Source organism: Taudactylus pleione, unplaced genomic scaffold (genome assembly GCF_031769625.1).
Source record: "Taudactylus pleione unplaced genomic scaffold, aTauple2 ptg000615l, whole genome shotgun sequence".
Classification (NCBI taxonomy): Eukaryota; Metazoa; Chordata; class Amphibia; order Anura; family Myobatrachidae; genus Taudactylus; species Taudactylus pleione.
In genome coordinates this window covers 5,031,348-5,043,657 of record NW_028285017.1, presented here as the reverse complement: position 1 = coordinate 5,043,657, position 12,310 = coordinate 5,031,348, and the positions used below count along the sequence as shown (strand labels likewise).

The following is a 12,310-nucleotide window of genomic DNA, read 5'->3' as shown; positions in this document are numbered from 1 at the left end:
GGCAAGGGACAGGCGAACCTCCGGGGTGAGCACTATCGTCTGGGACTTTAGAGACTGAGGCAGCCCGTTCCACTTGGACAGGATCAGGTGCTGCAGAGGTCTGGAGTGAAACTGGGCATATTCCACCATGTCGAACACCGACACCATGGAGCCCAGTAACCTCATTGCCGAGTGTAGAGACACCCGGCGGCTGTGCAGACAACTGCGCACCCTTGACTGTAAAGCAGAGATCTTTTCCCCCGTCACAAAGATCCTTTGCTGTCCCGAGTCCAATAAGGCTCTGAGGTGCAGAATCCGCCGGGACAGGATTAGTGGACTTCTGCCAGTTTATTAACCAGTCGTGCCGTTGCAGTAGCGCAATGGTCAGGTCCTAGTGGCGCAGAAGGAGCTCCCGAGATCCTGCCACTAATAAAAGGTCGTCCAAGTACGGCAACATGCAGACTCCCTGCAGCCGCAGAGAAGCCGCCATGACCGCCATCACCTTGGTGAACACACGCGGTGCTGTCGCCAGGCCAAAAGGCAATGCCCGAAACTGAAAGTGGTCGCTGCGGATTGCAAACCTGAGGAACTGTTGATGGCGCAAAAGAATAGGGACATGCAGGTAAGCGTCCTGTATGTCCAATGACACCATGTAGTCCCCAGGTTCCAGCGTCAGAATGATGGACCGTAGGCTCTCCATCCGAAACTTCGGCACCCGCAAAGACTTGTTGAGAGCTTTGAGGTTGAGAATCGGACGATACGACCCATTGGGTTTCTGCACCAAAAAGAGATTGGAATAGAAACCCTGGCCCCTCTGGGAGAATGGAACAGGCACTATAACTCCAGCCTGGAGCATAGTGTGCAAGACCTTCCGCAGCTCCGTGGCCTTGTTTCGGTCTGATGGTAGACCCGTGGTGAAAAATCGAGCCGGGGGTCTGTGCCGGAAAGAGAGGGCGTACCCGTGGGAGACCACCTCGAGAACCCAAGTGTCTGTCGTGGTGACCGACCAACACCGGGCGAACTGCAGCAGGCGGCGTCCCACTTTGGGATCCCCCAAAGGGAGGCCCGGACCGTCAGGAGGTAGGCTTGTCATCTGGCTTAGGGGCCGGACGTCTGGTACTCCATGCCTGCTTCCGGGGCTTGGCCGATTTCTTGGGACCAGCCTGTCGGGGAAAAGACTGTGGTTTGGGCCTGCCCTGGGCCCTATAAGACCGAAAGGACGATGGTCCTGAACCAGAAGGAGCAGCGGCCGACGGGAGACATGCCAATTTGGCTGCCGCCAGTGTGGCCACAATCTTGTCCAGATCTGGACCGAAGAGAACTTCTCCGTTAAAGGGCAACGCCCCCAAACCCTTTTTGGAATCAGCGTCCGCCTTCCAGGATCGCAACCACAACGTGCGACGAGCAGCCACCGCTGCTGAAGAAATTCGAGACACCAGGGTACTAATGTCTAAGGCCGCCTCGTTGATATAAGTGGCCGAATCACGGAGATTACCAATCAACTCCACCTGTTCATCCGGAATCGAAGGACGCCTCCAACGAATCCGCCCAGCGCTCCATAGCTCTGGCAACCCAGCAAATGGCCATAGCCGGCCGCGCTGCCCCCCCCCCGCAAGGGAATAAGCGGACTTCAGGCAGATCTCCACCTTGCGGTCTGTAGCATCCTTAAGGGAGGACATGGACGGCATTGGCAATGTGGCACTACGGACAAGACGTGTCACATGAGAATCCACCTGTGGAGGGGATTCCCACTTAGCAAAATAATTATCCGCGAACGGATAAGCCACCGCCAGGCGCCTCTGCGGTTGGTATCGCTTGCCAGGCTGTTTCCACGCCTCCTCTAAATGGTCCACCAACTGACCCGAAAGAGGAAAGACTGTGGCGTCACCCTTCACATCCTTAAAAAAAGGCATACTTGGATTTAGCCGCTGGGGGAACTTCGTCCTCAATCACCAAGGCTGTGCGGACTGCCCGAATAAGTCCAGGAATATACACCTTGGACCTAGCGTCTGCGTCCTTAGTATGGAGACGTTCCTGATCGTAAGGATCCAGAATCTCCCCATCATCAGACGTCCCTTCGTCATCCTCATAAGGAGCCGACAAAAGATGCCACCGGCTGTTTATGTGACTGCATCACAGCCTCCCCCTGCACCACGTCCGACAAGTGCTGTACAGAACTGCGGGGTACCACCAATTGTCTTGGGAAACCCTGCATGGGTGACGACACCACTGACTGCTGGGACAAACCCATCTGCGTAAATGCGGGCTGCGGAGCTAACTGGCCCACTAAGGTTGTAAGCGCCTGAGCGAAACAAGCCCAGGGTGGCTCCAGTACCGGTGCTGTAACCGTAATAGGCCGCGCCATTGACAAACACTGCCGGCAGAGGCCCTCCGCAATACCCTCCCCCTCCGCTAAAGGCACTTTACACGTAGTACACTGTAGCCGGAGAGGAAAGTCACTTTCAGACATGATGGTACAAAAGTATGTGACCCCTCTCACCAATTGTTTTTAAAAAGGCGAGAGACCACCCTGCAGCACCGCAGCGCAAGGGCTTTAGCAGAAAGAACAGGGACAGTAATAAAGCTGACAGTCAGAAATGGAAAGTACAGGCAGCAGCGCTAGCACAGTCACATACAATGCAAAGAAACTAAATTCCTGCACTAACCAGCGCTGATAAATCAACTACACAGACACAGAGTCTGGTAGGACACAGCGCTGCATACACAGACCTGGACCAAATCGGAGGAGAGGTATGCGGGGGGACCCAGACCACGATGCCTCTGAATCCAGGCTTCCAGCAGCGTTCACCATGCGTTTGTTAAGATGGCCGCCGAGGAGCTTAGAGGAGGCTGGCCTGGGGGAGGAGCACTGCCACAGGGCCAGTCAGCAGTGTGCAGAGAGGGCTGTGTGCAGCGGGGGAGGTGCCGGCTGTGAGACAGGGAAGGCGCGCTCCCCTGGCATGCATTTAACCCCCGGGACGCCGCAGCGCTACCGCTCTGCTGCGGTCCGCTGTCCCAGGGGGGTAGTGGAAGCGCAGGTTATATACCTGGCTCCACGCTGCATCCAGTCCCCAGGGAGCCCCCTGCCTGGGGACTCTGGACCATGTAACAGCGGGGACCCACCGCGGGACCCCGCTGCTTACCTTGCTGTCCCCCTTGATTCCGGCCATGGTCCGGAACATCTGGGGTCACCGCTAGCTGTGACCCCAGATGCTCACCAGCATCCCCGGATCGGTACCGGCGTTCTGGTACCGGCGGGGGTGTAGGGAAGACAGCATGGACGTCAGGACTGACTGTCCATGCTGTACATCCAGATGTGCAGCCACAGCTGCATGCAGGAAAACTTCAGGGGCTCTTCTTAGCCCCCACTCCAACAGGTGCACCCGACTCCGGCCGGGCACCAAACTAAACTGAGGTGCCTTGGCTCGGGGGCGGGGTATAGGAGGGGGACCCTAGTGCATCCTGGGAGGCTGAAAGCTTAACTCTATGGTGCCCGATGACTGACGTCACACCTATACCCAAGGTATCCTGTGGATACCCTATGGACCCTGAAGTAGAAAAGTAATGCCCCTTATAACACATTATGCCACACCGTAATGCCCTGGTAACAAATTATGCCACATCATAATGCCCCTTACAACACATTATACCACGCAGTAATGCCCTTACACATTATACCACGTATAACACATAGTGACAGAGTAATGTGACAGAGTAATGCCCTTATAACAAATTATGCCACACCGTGCCTCTTATACAGTGCCACTTGTAGTAGTCCTCCTGTAGTTGTGCCCCTTATGCAATGCCCCCTGTAGTAGTACCCCTTATGAAATGTCCCCTGGAGCAGTGCCCATTATGCAGGCCCCCCTGGAGCAGTGCCCATTATGCAGGCCCCCCTGGAGCAGTGCCCATTATGCAGGCCCCCCTGGAGCAGTGCCCATTATGCAGGCCCCCCTGGAGCAGTGCCCATTATGCAGGCCCCCTTGTAGCAGTGCCCCTTATGCAGGCCCCCCTTGTAGCAGTGCCCCTTATGCAGGCCCCCCTTGTAGCAGTGCCCCTTATGCAGGCCCCCCTTGTAGCAGTGCCCCTTATGCAGGCCCCCCTTGTAGCAGTGCCCCTTATGCAGGCCCCCCTTGTAGCAGTGCCCCTTATGCAGGCCCCCCTTGTAGCAGTGCCCCTTATGCAGGCCCCCCTTGTAGCAGTGCCCCTTATGCAGGACCCCCTTGTAGCAGTGCCCCTTATGCAGGCCCCCCTTGTAGCAGTGCCCCTTATGCAGGCCCCCCTTGTAGCAATGCCCCTTATGCAGGCCCCCCTGTAATTGATTCCCCATCCACCAGTACTTACCTGACTAGCCGCCGTCCGGGATGTCCATCACACTGCCGCTTTGTCTGGATCAAACATGATTCAGCAGGCGCGGCCGCGCAGGATCCTCAGCACGTCACCTGCGCACTGCATGACTGGGAACGCTGGCCTAGCCTCCGATCACTTCAGAGGTCAGCGTGCTCAGTCATGCAGTGGTGAAGCAACGGCCCCTAAGCCTCCCCGGAGGCTGCGGGGGCCGTAGTTATGCCACTGGTTCCCACACACAATCTATCAATGCACAGCAACATCTAACCTTCCTAAGCAGTCACTTAAGTTATATGGGAATGTAGTCAAGAAACCGGCGGCTGTGAGTTAAGATAGGTGTCGAAATACCAACACCTATCTTAATCCCGATGCCGGAATCCAGGAGGATGCGTGCCCAAACGAGGCAAGTCCGGGGCGCCTGTCCTGCTAGTCGCGGGGGAGGAGGGTTAGGTTTAGGGCACTTAGCGGGGATAGCGTTAGGTTTTTTTTGGGGGGGGGAGGTTAGTAGTTAGGCACCCCTAGGGGGGAGGGATAGGGTCAGGCACCACTGGGGGGGGTTAGGTTTAGGCACTAGGAAGAGGGACTTAGGTTCAGGAACTAACGAGGAGGGTTAGGGTGCGGGATGGGGAGGGTTAGGGGTGGAGGGTAAGTTACCCGACCCCTTTCGGGATACCAGTCATCGGGATGCCGCTGTCGTCATTGTGATAGGAGGCATCCCGATACCTGGCATTACATACCAATTCCATTGTATGTATTAATGTATTCTAGAGCAGTATAACTAAATACATTGCAATGTGACCTGACCTCTGTTTATGCAGTTTTTAAGATGAGCAATAAGTATGTGGCGAATAATAGAACTAAAACAAACAAATTAGAGGGTGAAAATAAAATGAAGAGTTCTCATTTCGACATAATCATCTCCTCTATGTCTTAGCAGTTGCTCACCAAGCTTTGAATGCAAATTGCGGCATTTTGGTCTCTAAAGGCAAACATTTACAGGAAGAGAACTATCAAATGTGCAAGTATTAGCTTAAAAAGAACAGGGTCTTAAATTATATATGCCTTAAAGGAGTAAACAAAAAGTAATATTTATGGACATGTTCTCCTAAAATACTGTAATTCCTTACTGTTCTGTCAGATTACTAATGTCAATGCTGCTGCGGTTTCAGGTCTTTTTCAATTGCATGAAATTATTGGGCATGCACAGTGGAAAACGGATCAATAGAACTACATGGAGTTCCTGCCGATATACACATTTCTGTATCTCAGCTACTCAACCATTCTCCACAAATTGGGTTCTAAATAATTTTTTCTTCCCCAAATAAGGGATAAAAATTAGAATATACTAACATAAAATTGTTTTCTTCCCAAGTTATCAGTTAAGTGCCCACCACCCTCTGTCACACTATATAAAATAGTCCCATAAACATATAGCATACACATTTTAGTTATGAGCCATACAGCACTCTGGGGGAATTCAATTCTGAGTGATGTGCACGGCCGGATGACCAACCACTTTGCTTATTTTTCCTTGCACGCCAAGAAAGAGAAAGAAAATTTATTCAGATGTGGGTCCATTTATACCTGTTACCCCATAGAGCAGTGATTTTCAACTCGAGGCACGCTACTTAAGATTTTAAAATTGCCAAGGCACACCATCCGGCGATACGGCGTGCACAACTTATGAAATAACATACATATTGGCTCCCACCAAAAAAAACACACCCATTGGCCTCCACAGGAATAAAACGCATAACATTGGCCTCCACATGAATAAAACGCACATCCATTGGTCCCAGAGAAATAAAACGCACATACATTGGCCCCAGGGGTGTATCTAGGGGTCCAAGCGCCCCTGGCAAAGTAAGGGACAGGCGCGCCCTACATATTTTCAGAGTAATTACACTCTGTGAAGGGAAAGGGGTCACTGGGTGCAGCAGTACAGTCCCTGCTCTGGTTCACTTCCCTTTCTGTGTTATTCTGCTCCCCCCTCCTCTCCATCTGTGTTCTTGCCTCCCCTTCTCCCCATCTGTGTGACTGAGTCCCCCCCTTCTTTCCATCTGAGTTTTTGTGATCCCCCCCTTCCTTATCTGTGTTGTGTCCCCCCTCCTTCCCATCTGTGCTATTTTGTCACCCCTCCTCCCCATCTGTGTTGTTGTGCTCCCCCCTCCTTCTCATCTATGTTATTGTGCAACCTCCCTACTCCCCATCTGTTCTATTGTGCTCCTCCCCATCGTTGTCTTTTATTCTACTCTTCCCCCCCTCGTACACATCAGTGTCCGTTATTGTGTGTCCCCCCCACCACTTACCAGCTTCTTCTCCCTTCACATGTTCCTGTCTTCTTGGCTCCTCCTTCACTGTCACAGCACTCTCGGAAGTGAATAGACCCCCAGCACTCTCCGCGGGTCTTCGAAGGGCAGCAGTGTGACTGGCAGGGCGGCCAGGCAGACAGGCAACGCGGTGTGCGTGACCGGTGATGTCACGCCGCCCCGTCTAGGCACGGCCTGGGCGCTTCTGAGCCTCCCAGAGGAGCTCAGTGGCAGCGCTGCCCGGTCCATTCTATAATGTGACCGGCAGCTCTCGTCCCGCGGCACACTACACAACTGCCTGCGGCACAGCGGTTGAATACCGCTGCAATAGAGGTACGCAGGAAAATGAGTGAAGATTGGCTATCATATTACAGATGTGTCCTTATACATCTATGCTGCAGTCGCGATAAAAAGCCCCTCGCACTAGGACGCAGCAGCAAACTGTGCTGATTAATTTGATATTCAACACTGCTGTATCTGTGTGGATTATTTTTATTTGCTAGATCAGTGGTTCCCCAACTGGGTGGCGTAGCACCCTAGGGTGCCTCAGGGCACTTGCAGGGGTGCCTTGGGTTGGAGGTCCAGTACCAAATAAAATTAATTTTAGTCAGTGTGATTGGCAACTATTAGCACTGGTTTTGCTTATCGAAAAATGTGGACAAAAAGAACAGCAGAACCGCAGCCCTGTCCACCACCACATAACTGAGCCTAAGGGTGACATATAAGCCTAATTTTCTTCATTTTATTTTTGCTGAATTACTCAATAAGAAACTTTTGGCCAATGGGTGAAATGGAAAAAATGCTGACACTCTAGGGTGCCGGGATTTGGAAAACTCTCAGTATCCTTGTTTTACATCTCTAGTCTGTGAGCAAACTATGCGGCTGATGTCTGTTTGGTCAATGTGAAGCACATAAAAGTAGCACATGTAAGCTCATATGCTGAGGCAGTCATTACAAAATGCATCCAACCCTGTACCACTTACATATCCACTAGTTTACATCGTATACAATGCACTCAAACGAGGTCAGAAGCACACGGAGAGTCTGTCAACATTTGTTTTGATAGTGAAAACATGCATTTACTATTAGGCATGATTTAAGTAATAAACATTCTATAATATAGCAGATTTAGGGGTCTATTTACTAAGCAGTGTTAGGAGACAGAGTGAAAAGTGATAAGAAAGTGATAAGGTGCCAGCCAATCAGCTCCCACCTGTCATCTCACAGGCTGTGTTTGAAAAATGACAGTTGGGAGCTGATTGGCTGGCACCTTATCACAGACATCACTTTTCACTCTGTCTCTTAACACTGCTTAGTAAATAGACCTCTTAAAATTCCTTCTCAAGTACCAATGAAAGAAGCCAAAAAAAAAATGTATATTTAAAATACGCCCCCCCAAAAATATATAATATATGCACAATCAGTGAACGAAGAACCAGCTACAGAGACGAGTTCACAATGAGCCAAATGAGAAGCAGGTGGCTAGTGGTGGCGGCCGCCATCATCATCATCGTGTATGCCACCTCACACACGTCTGCCTCTGCAATTATACAAATCTGCCCTTACTGTACTTAGCAAACATTAGACAGTCCCTTCCCTCCAAAGGGTATAAGGAGGCGAAAGTGTCAGATCTGCATACAGCTTATGTGGACGTGCACCATAAAAGTTTGAGTATTTTACACTAAGCAAACAGACATATTCCCATATACTACGAAACAGCCCCTATGTGGGTCTGCCTCAAAAACACTCAGAACACTTTTCCATATCTCACATCCATCCTGAGTTTGGTGGGACAGTCCCCACCATCATGTGATGGACACATTAGTCCTGATTTGCCGGAAGATGGGAGATATTTACCCTGCTGTAAGCAGTGGAGGCAGATGCATACATTATGTGTGGCAATATAATAGTGTATGAGGTTAGACTAGCACTTCAGAGGTGCTAAACATGCCCATTGGGGACCAATGCAGCCCAGAACATGGCTGGTTCACAGCTTGTGCATGATGTACATAGTGTGTGTTTAATATAATTGCATTGTAGGTACTAAGCAAGTTCATTAATGGTACTCACCGCCTGTTCTGGTCCATCACCTCCAAGGACCCTGAACCCAAAGCCAGATTCTTGCTTCCGCAGGAAAACGTCCAAATCCTTTGTATTGGGAGCTAAATATTCAGAGGAAAAAGGCACCTTAGTGAAAACACTGACTTGCAATGACAAGATACTGTATCTTCGCAGTTTTAATCAGACACATTGCTGGCATGTCAGACAGAGATGTAACATTCTGAGGGCTCAGTCCTATTAGGTGCGAGATTAAGAAAGCAAGTTTGTTTCATGAAACATACATCTCACAAATGCACACACCCGAGATATGTGCGACTTTTCTATAATATGGTACCTGGGAGAAGTGCATGAAAAAGTGGGGAAACCACCCTGGACCCCCCAAAAAATGTGACAACTAAAATAGCAGGACCATATACTATAGAAGGCTTGTTAGAGTTCATAAGGAAAATACTGGCGGTTTATAAAAGGGGTCATATGGCTGATTTGTGCACTCTATTACTGGTTACAAAATGATAGCAAGCCACACTGGCTTTAATTTCATCAAATTAAAGTCTTTCCAGCATTTTGGGGTGCAGGAAAATGTCTGTAGAGTAGTTATATAATGTTTTTATACAAGCTTGTAAAATGTTGGAATAAACACAATGCGAGGTTGAAATTGGATATGTAGTGCGAGTTTGCTGTTAGAACGGCTCACAGGGCCCAACTCCCACCGAATAGAATTGAGCCCTACAATTGAGGCCCATGAGCACAATTATTTTAATTTACGATCGTTTATATAATGTATACAATTATGCAGCGCTTTACAAAGAATATTTAGCCATTCACATCAGTCCCTGCCCCAGTGAAGCTTACAATCTATGGGGTCTATTTACTAAGTTAGGAGACAGAGTGAAAAGTGATAAGGTGCCAGCCAATCAGCTCCCAACTGTCATCTCACAGACTGTGTTTGAAAAATGACAGTTGGGAGCTGATTGGCTGGCACCTTATCACTTTCTTATCACTTTTCACTCTGTGTCCTAACACTGCTTAGTAAATAGACCCCTATATTTCATACAACATGCTCACACACATACACACTAGGGTTAATATTTGTGAGGAGCCAATTAACCTACCAGTATATTTTTGGATATGCCAGAGAAAACCCACACAACCACGGGGAGAATATACAAACTTCTCATAGTTAAGGCCATGGTGGGAATCTAACCCAAGACCTCATTGCTGTGAAGCAATAATGCTAACCACTACACCAACTGTGCTTCCTACAATGACCCTCCATTACAGATCTGATGCTGTGTATGTGTGCCCAGAGCATTGCCCTATTGATCCATCGTCTATTAGATAACCTGCTCGGCTATTCAAAATCTGATGGACAACAGGCCAAAACTGCACAGACCTGAGTGGGACCATGTACGGCAGCCCTTTCAGAGTTAAGTTAAAATGAAAAAATTTACATTAATATTCATGTTTGTGCTGCCTCAGTTTATTATTTTAACTTTAATTATAGCACAATAAAAAGTATTACTTTACCAATACTAAAACACTATTTTACAGCAAATCTCGAAGTTTTTTTTATTTCTAATCTCAGGAAATGTACTTAGCCACTACAGTACATTACTGCATGTGCGCACTGAGTCATAATTGCTTACATGATACAGATAGGTTAATATACGGTCCTCTGTGTGCATTGTGTAGCTTTATGATAATTTGTAGGCAATTTTACTTACTAAACCCTTGCTATTACTACCACAGTATGTACATTGAAATTACGTATCATCATAGAAACCACAAACCATCTCATTGAGTTGTATAGAAACAATGGCACAGTTACAAGCTATTTATTAATCTGCAGGGGGAAGGGAGATTTTTGCTAGTCACTTAATACGGCAATATAAAATCCATCATCGCTGCAATTTATTAGCAAACTATCAATAGGGCAGCTGAGCGAGATGGAAGACAAGACTCGCCCATAAGAATTAATGGACCACTGACAAATTTTGATCCTGAGCCCACCTCTTTCAGAGAGCAGTTTAAACAAAAATATTGTACCTCATCATCCAATTAACAAAATTTAGTTTACAACAATAATTATATTATGTTTTGGGGTGGATCAAGCAAACAAAGGCAATGTAACATTGTGGTTGTTTTCTAACAAGTGAGTGGTAGACTTTGAGCGGTTTTATTTACCAGTAGCCTATAGATGGTATTTGTGATGCTGCATACACACCTAAAGATTTTCTGTCCAACCATCCAACTAGTTGATTGGTTGGAAGGAAAACCTGGTTAGGTATGAAAGCAAATGACAATCAGCAATTTGCTCCCAAACGCCGGAAAATGGACAAAAACTGTTGTTTGAACAAATTGTTAAGATCAAACATTTAACAAACTTGTCTGACGGCCATTTTCATCTGTTTTCTGGCATTTAGGATCAAATTGCTGATAATCAGTTACTCCCATACGTTACCAGATTTTCATTCCAACCAATCAGCTAGTTGGATGGTTGGACAGAAAATCTTTACGTGTGTACCCAGCTTAACTTTTACTACACAGCATAAAAAAAAACAAAAGACAAAAAAAAAAAAACTAATTTACAGGAACTATAAAAAGTGGCAGAACTGTATCGGTGGTGGAGTTAATTAATAAGTGTCTGTCGTTGAAGATCATAATAGCTTTACATACACACACAAAAAAATAATAATTCAGCCATATATCTTTATTTTGATCTAACATCTTTGTTATTCTGCAAACTTAAAAGACAGGTCACACCTAGCATTAGAGCGAGTGTGACATTATAAAAAGGGTGACATATGTCTAGTGAATAATTTAATGCACCTTTACATTTCACCAAGTTTAAAAGGTAGCCAGTCAGAGCAGGGCATCTCCATTATGTAAGGTTGTGCATTGCCGTCTGCATATAAATGACACAGTACTCCCTTGACAGATATAATCAGATATTGAGAGATTAATAAAAATGTGCATTGAATACTACTATGGGAATATTGGGGTAAGGATTGCAGCACTTTCATTACGTTCACACTGCCACTTACTGTACGCAGTAATAATTAGCAGGTTTTCTGCTTTGTGTGATAGCAAACTCAGGAGTCAAACAGTGACATCTATATTAGTTAAGTAACATTTTTTTTTCATAGGGGGGAATTCAATTCAATGCGATGGTGAATAGCCCCGGGAGGGAGCTCCCGCAGCTATTCAATTCAATACGATGTTTGGGCGGGCTTAAGGATTTCTTCTCGCGCCCCCCTGGGGATGCGTGGAGAAATCCGACAAGTGCCGGCCGCGTCACTTTAGTCGAAGTACGCCGGTTCTCGCGACTAAACACCAGGTTAAGTCACGAGAACCTGCATTCTCCGACTTAACAGCACGCTTAATTTAATAGCTTTGGGAGCTCCCTCCAGAGGCTATTTAGCATTGCGCTGAATTGAATTCAGCCCATAGTTAACTGAAGGGGTTTCTGGAATTTTTCTGTCCTTCTTAGCAAATCTTAGGTTCCATGTTACTATGATTTAAGATTAGTCAATGTTTCCAATAATGTGCTCACAGAATTACGTGTGTAACAGGAGACTTTCCAAATGGCACAACAACTATGTATTAGCAACTGG

General features: G+C 47.6%; 1 protein-coding gene across 2 annotated transcripts in view; it reads right to left on the bottom strand.

Moving 5' to 3' along the window:
* Window positions 1-12,310, bottom strand: part of MAGI3 (membrane associated guanylate kinase, WW and PDZ domain containing 3) — a 378,672-nt gene that overhangs the window by 82,162 nt on the left and 284,200 nt on the right. For both annotated transcript variants that reach the window (XM_088454430.1, XM_088454431.1), the window contains exon 13: window positions 8,706-8,797. In XM_088454430.1, coding sequence (XP_088310556.1) covers window positions 8,706-8,797 — 92 coding nt within the window. The remainder of the gene's footprint in view (window positions 1-8,705; window positions 8,798-12,310) is intronic.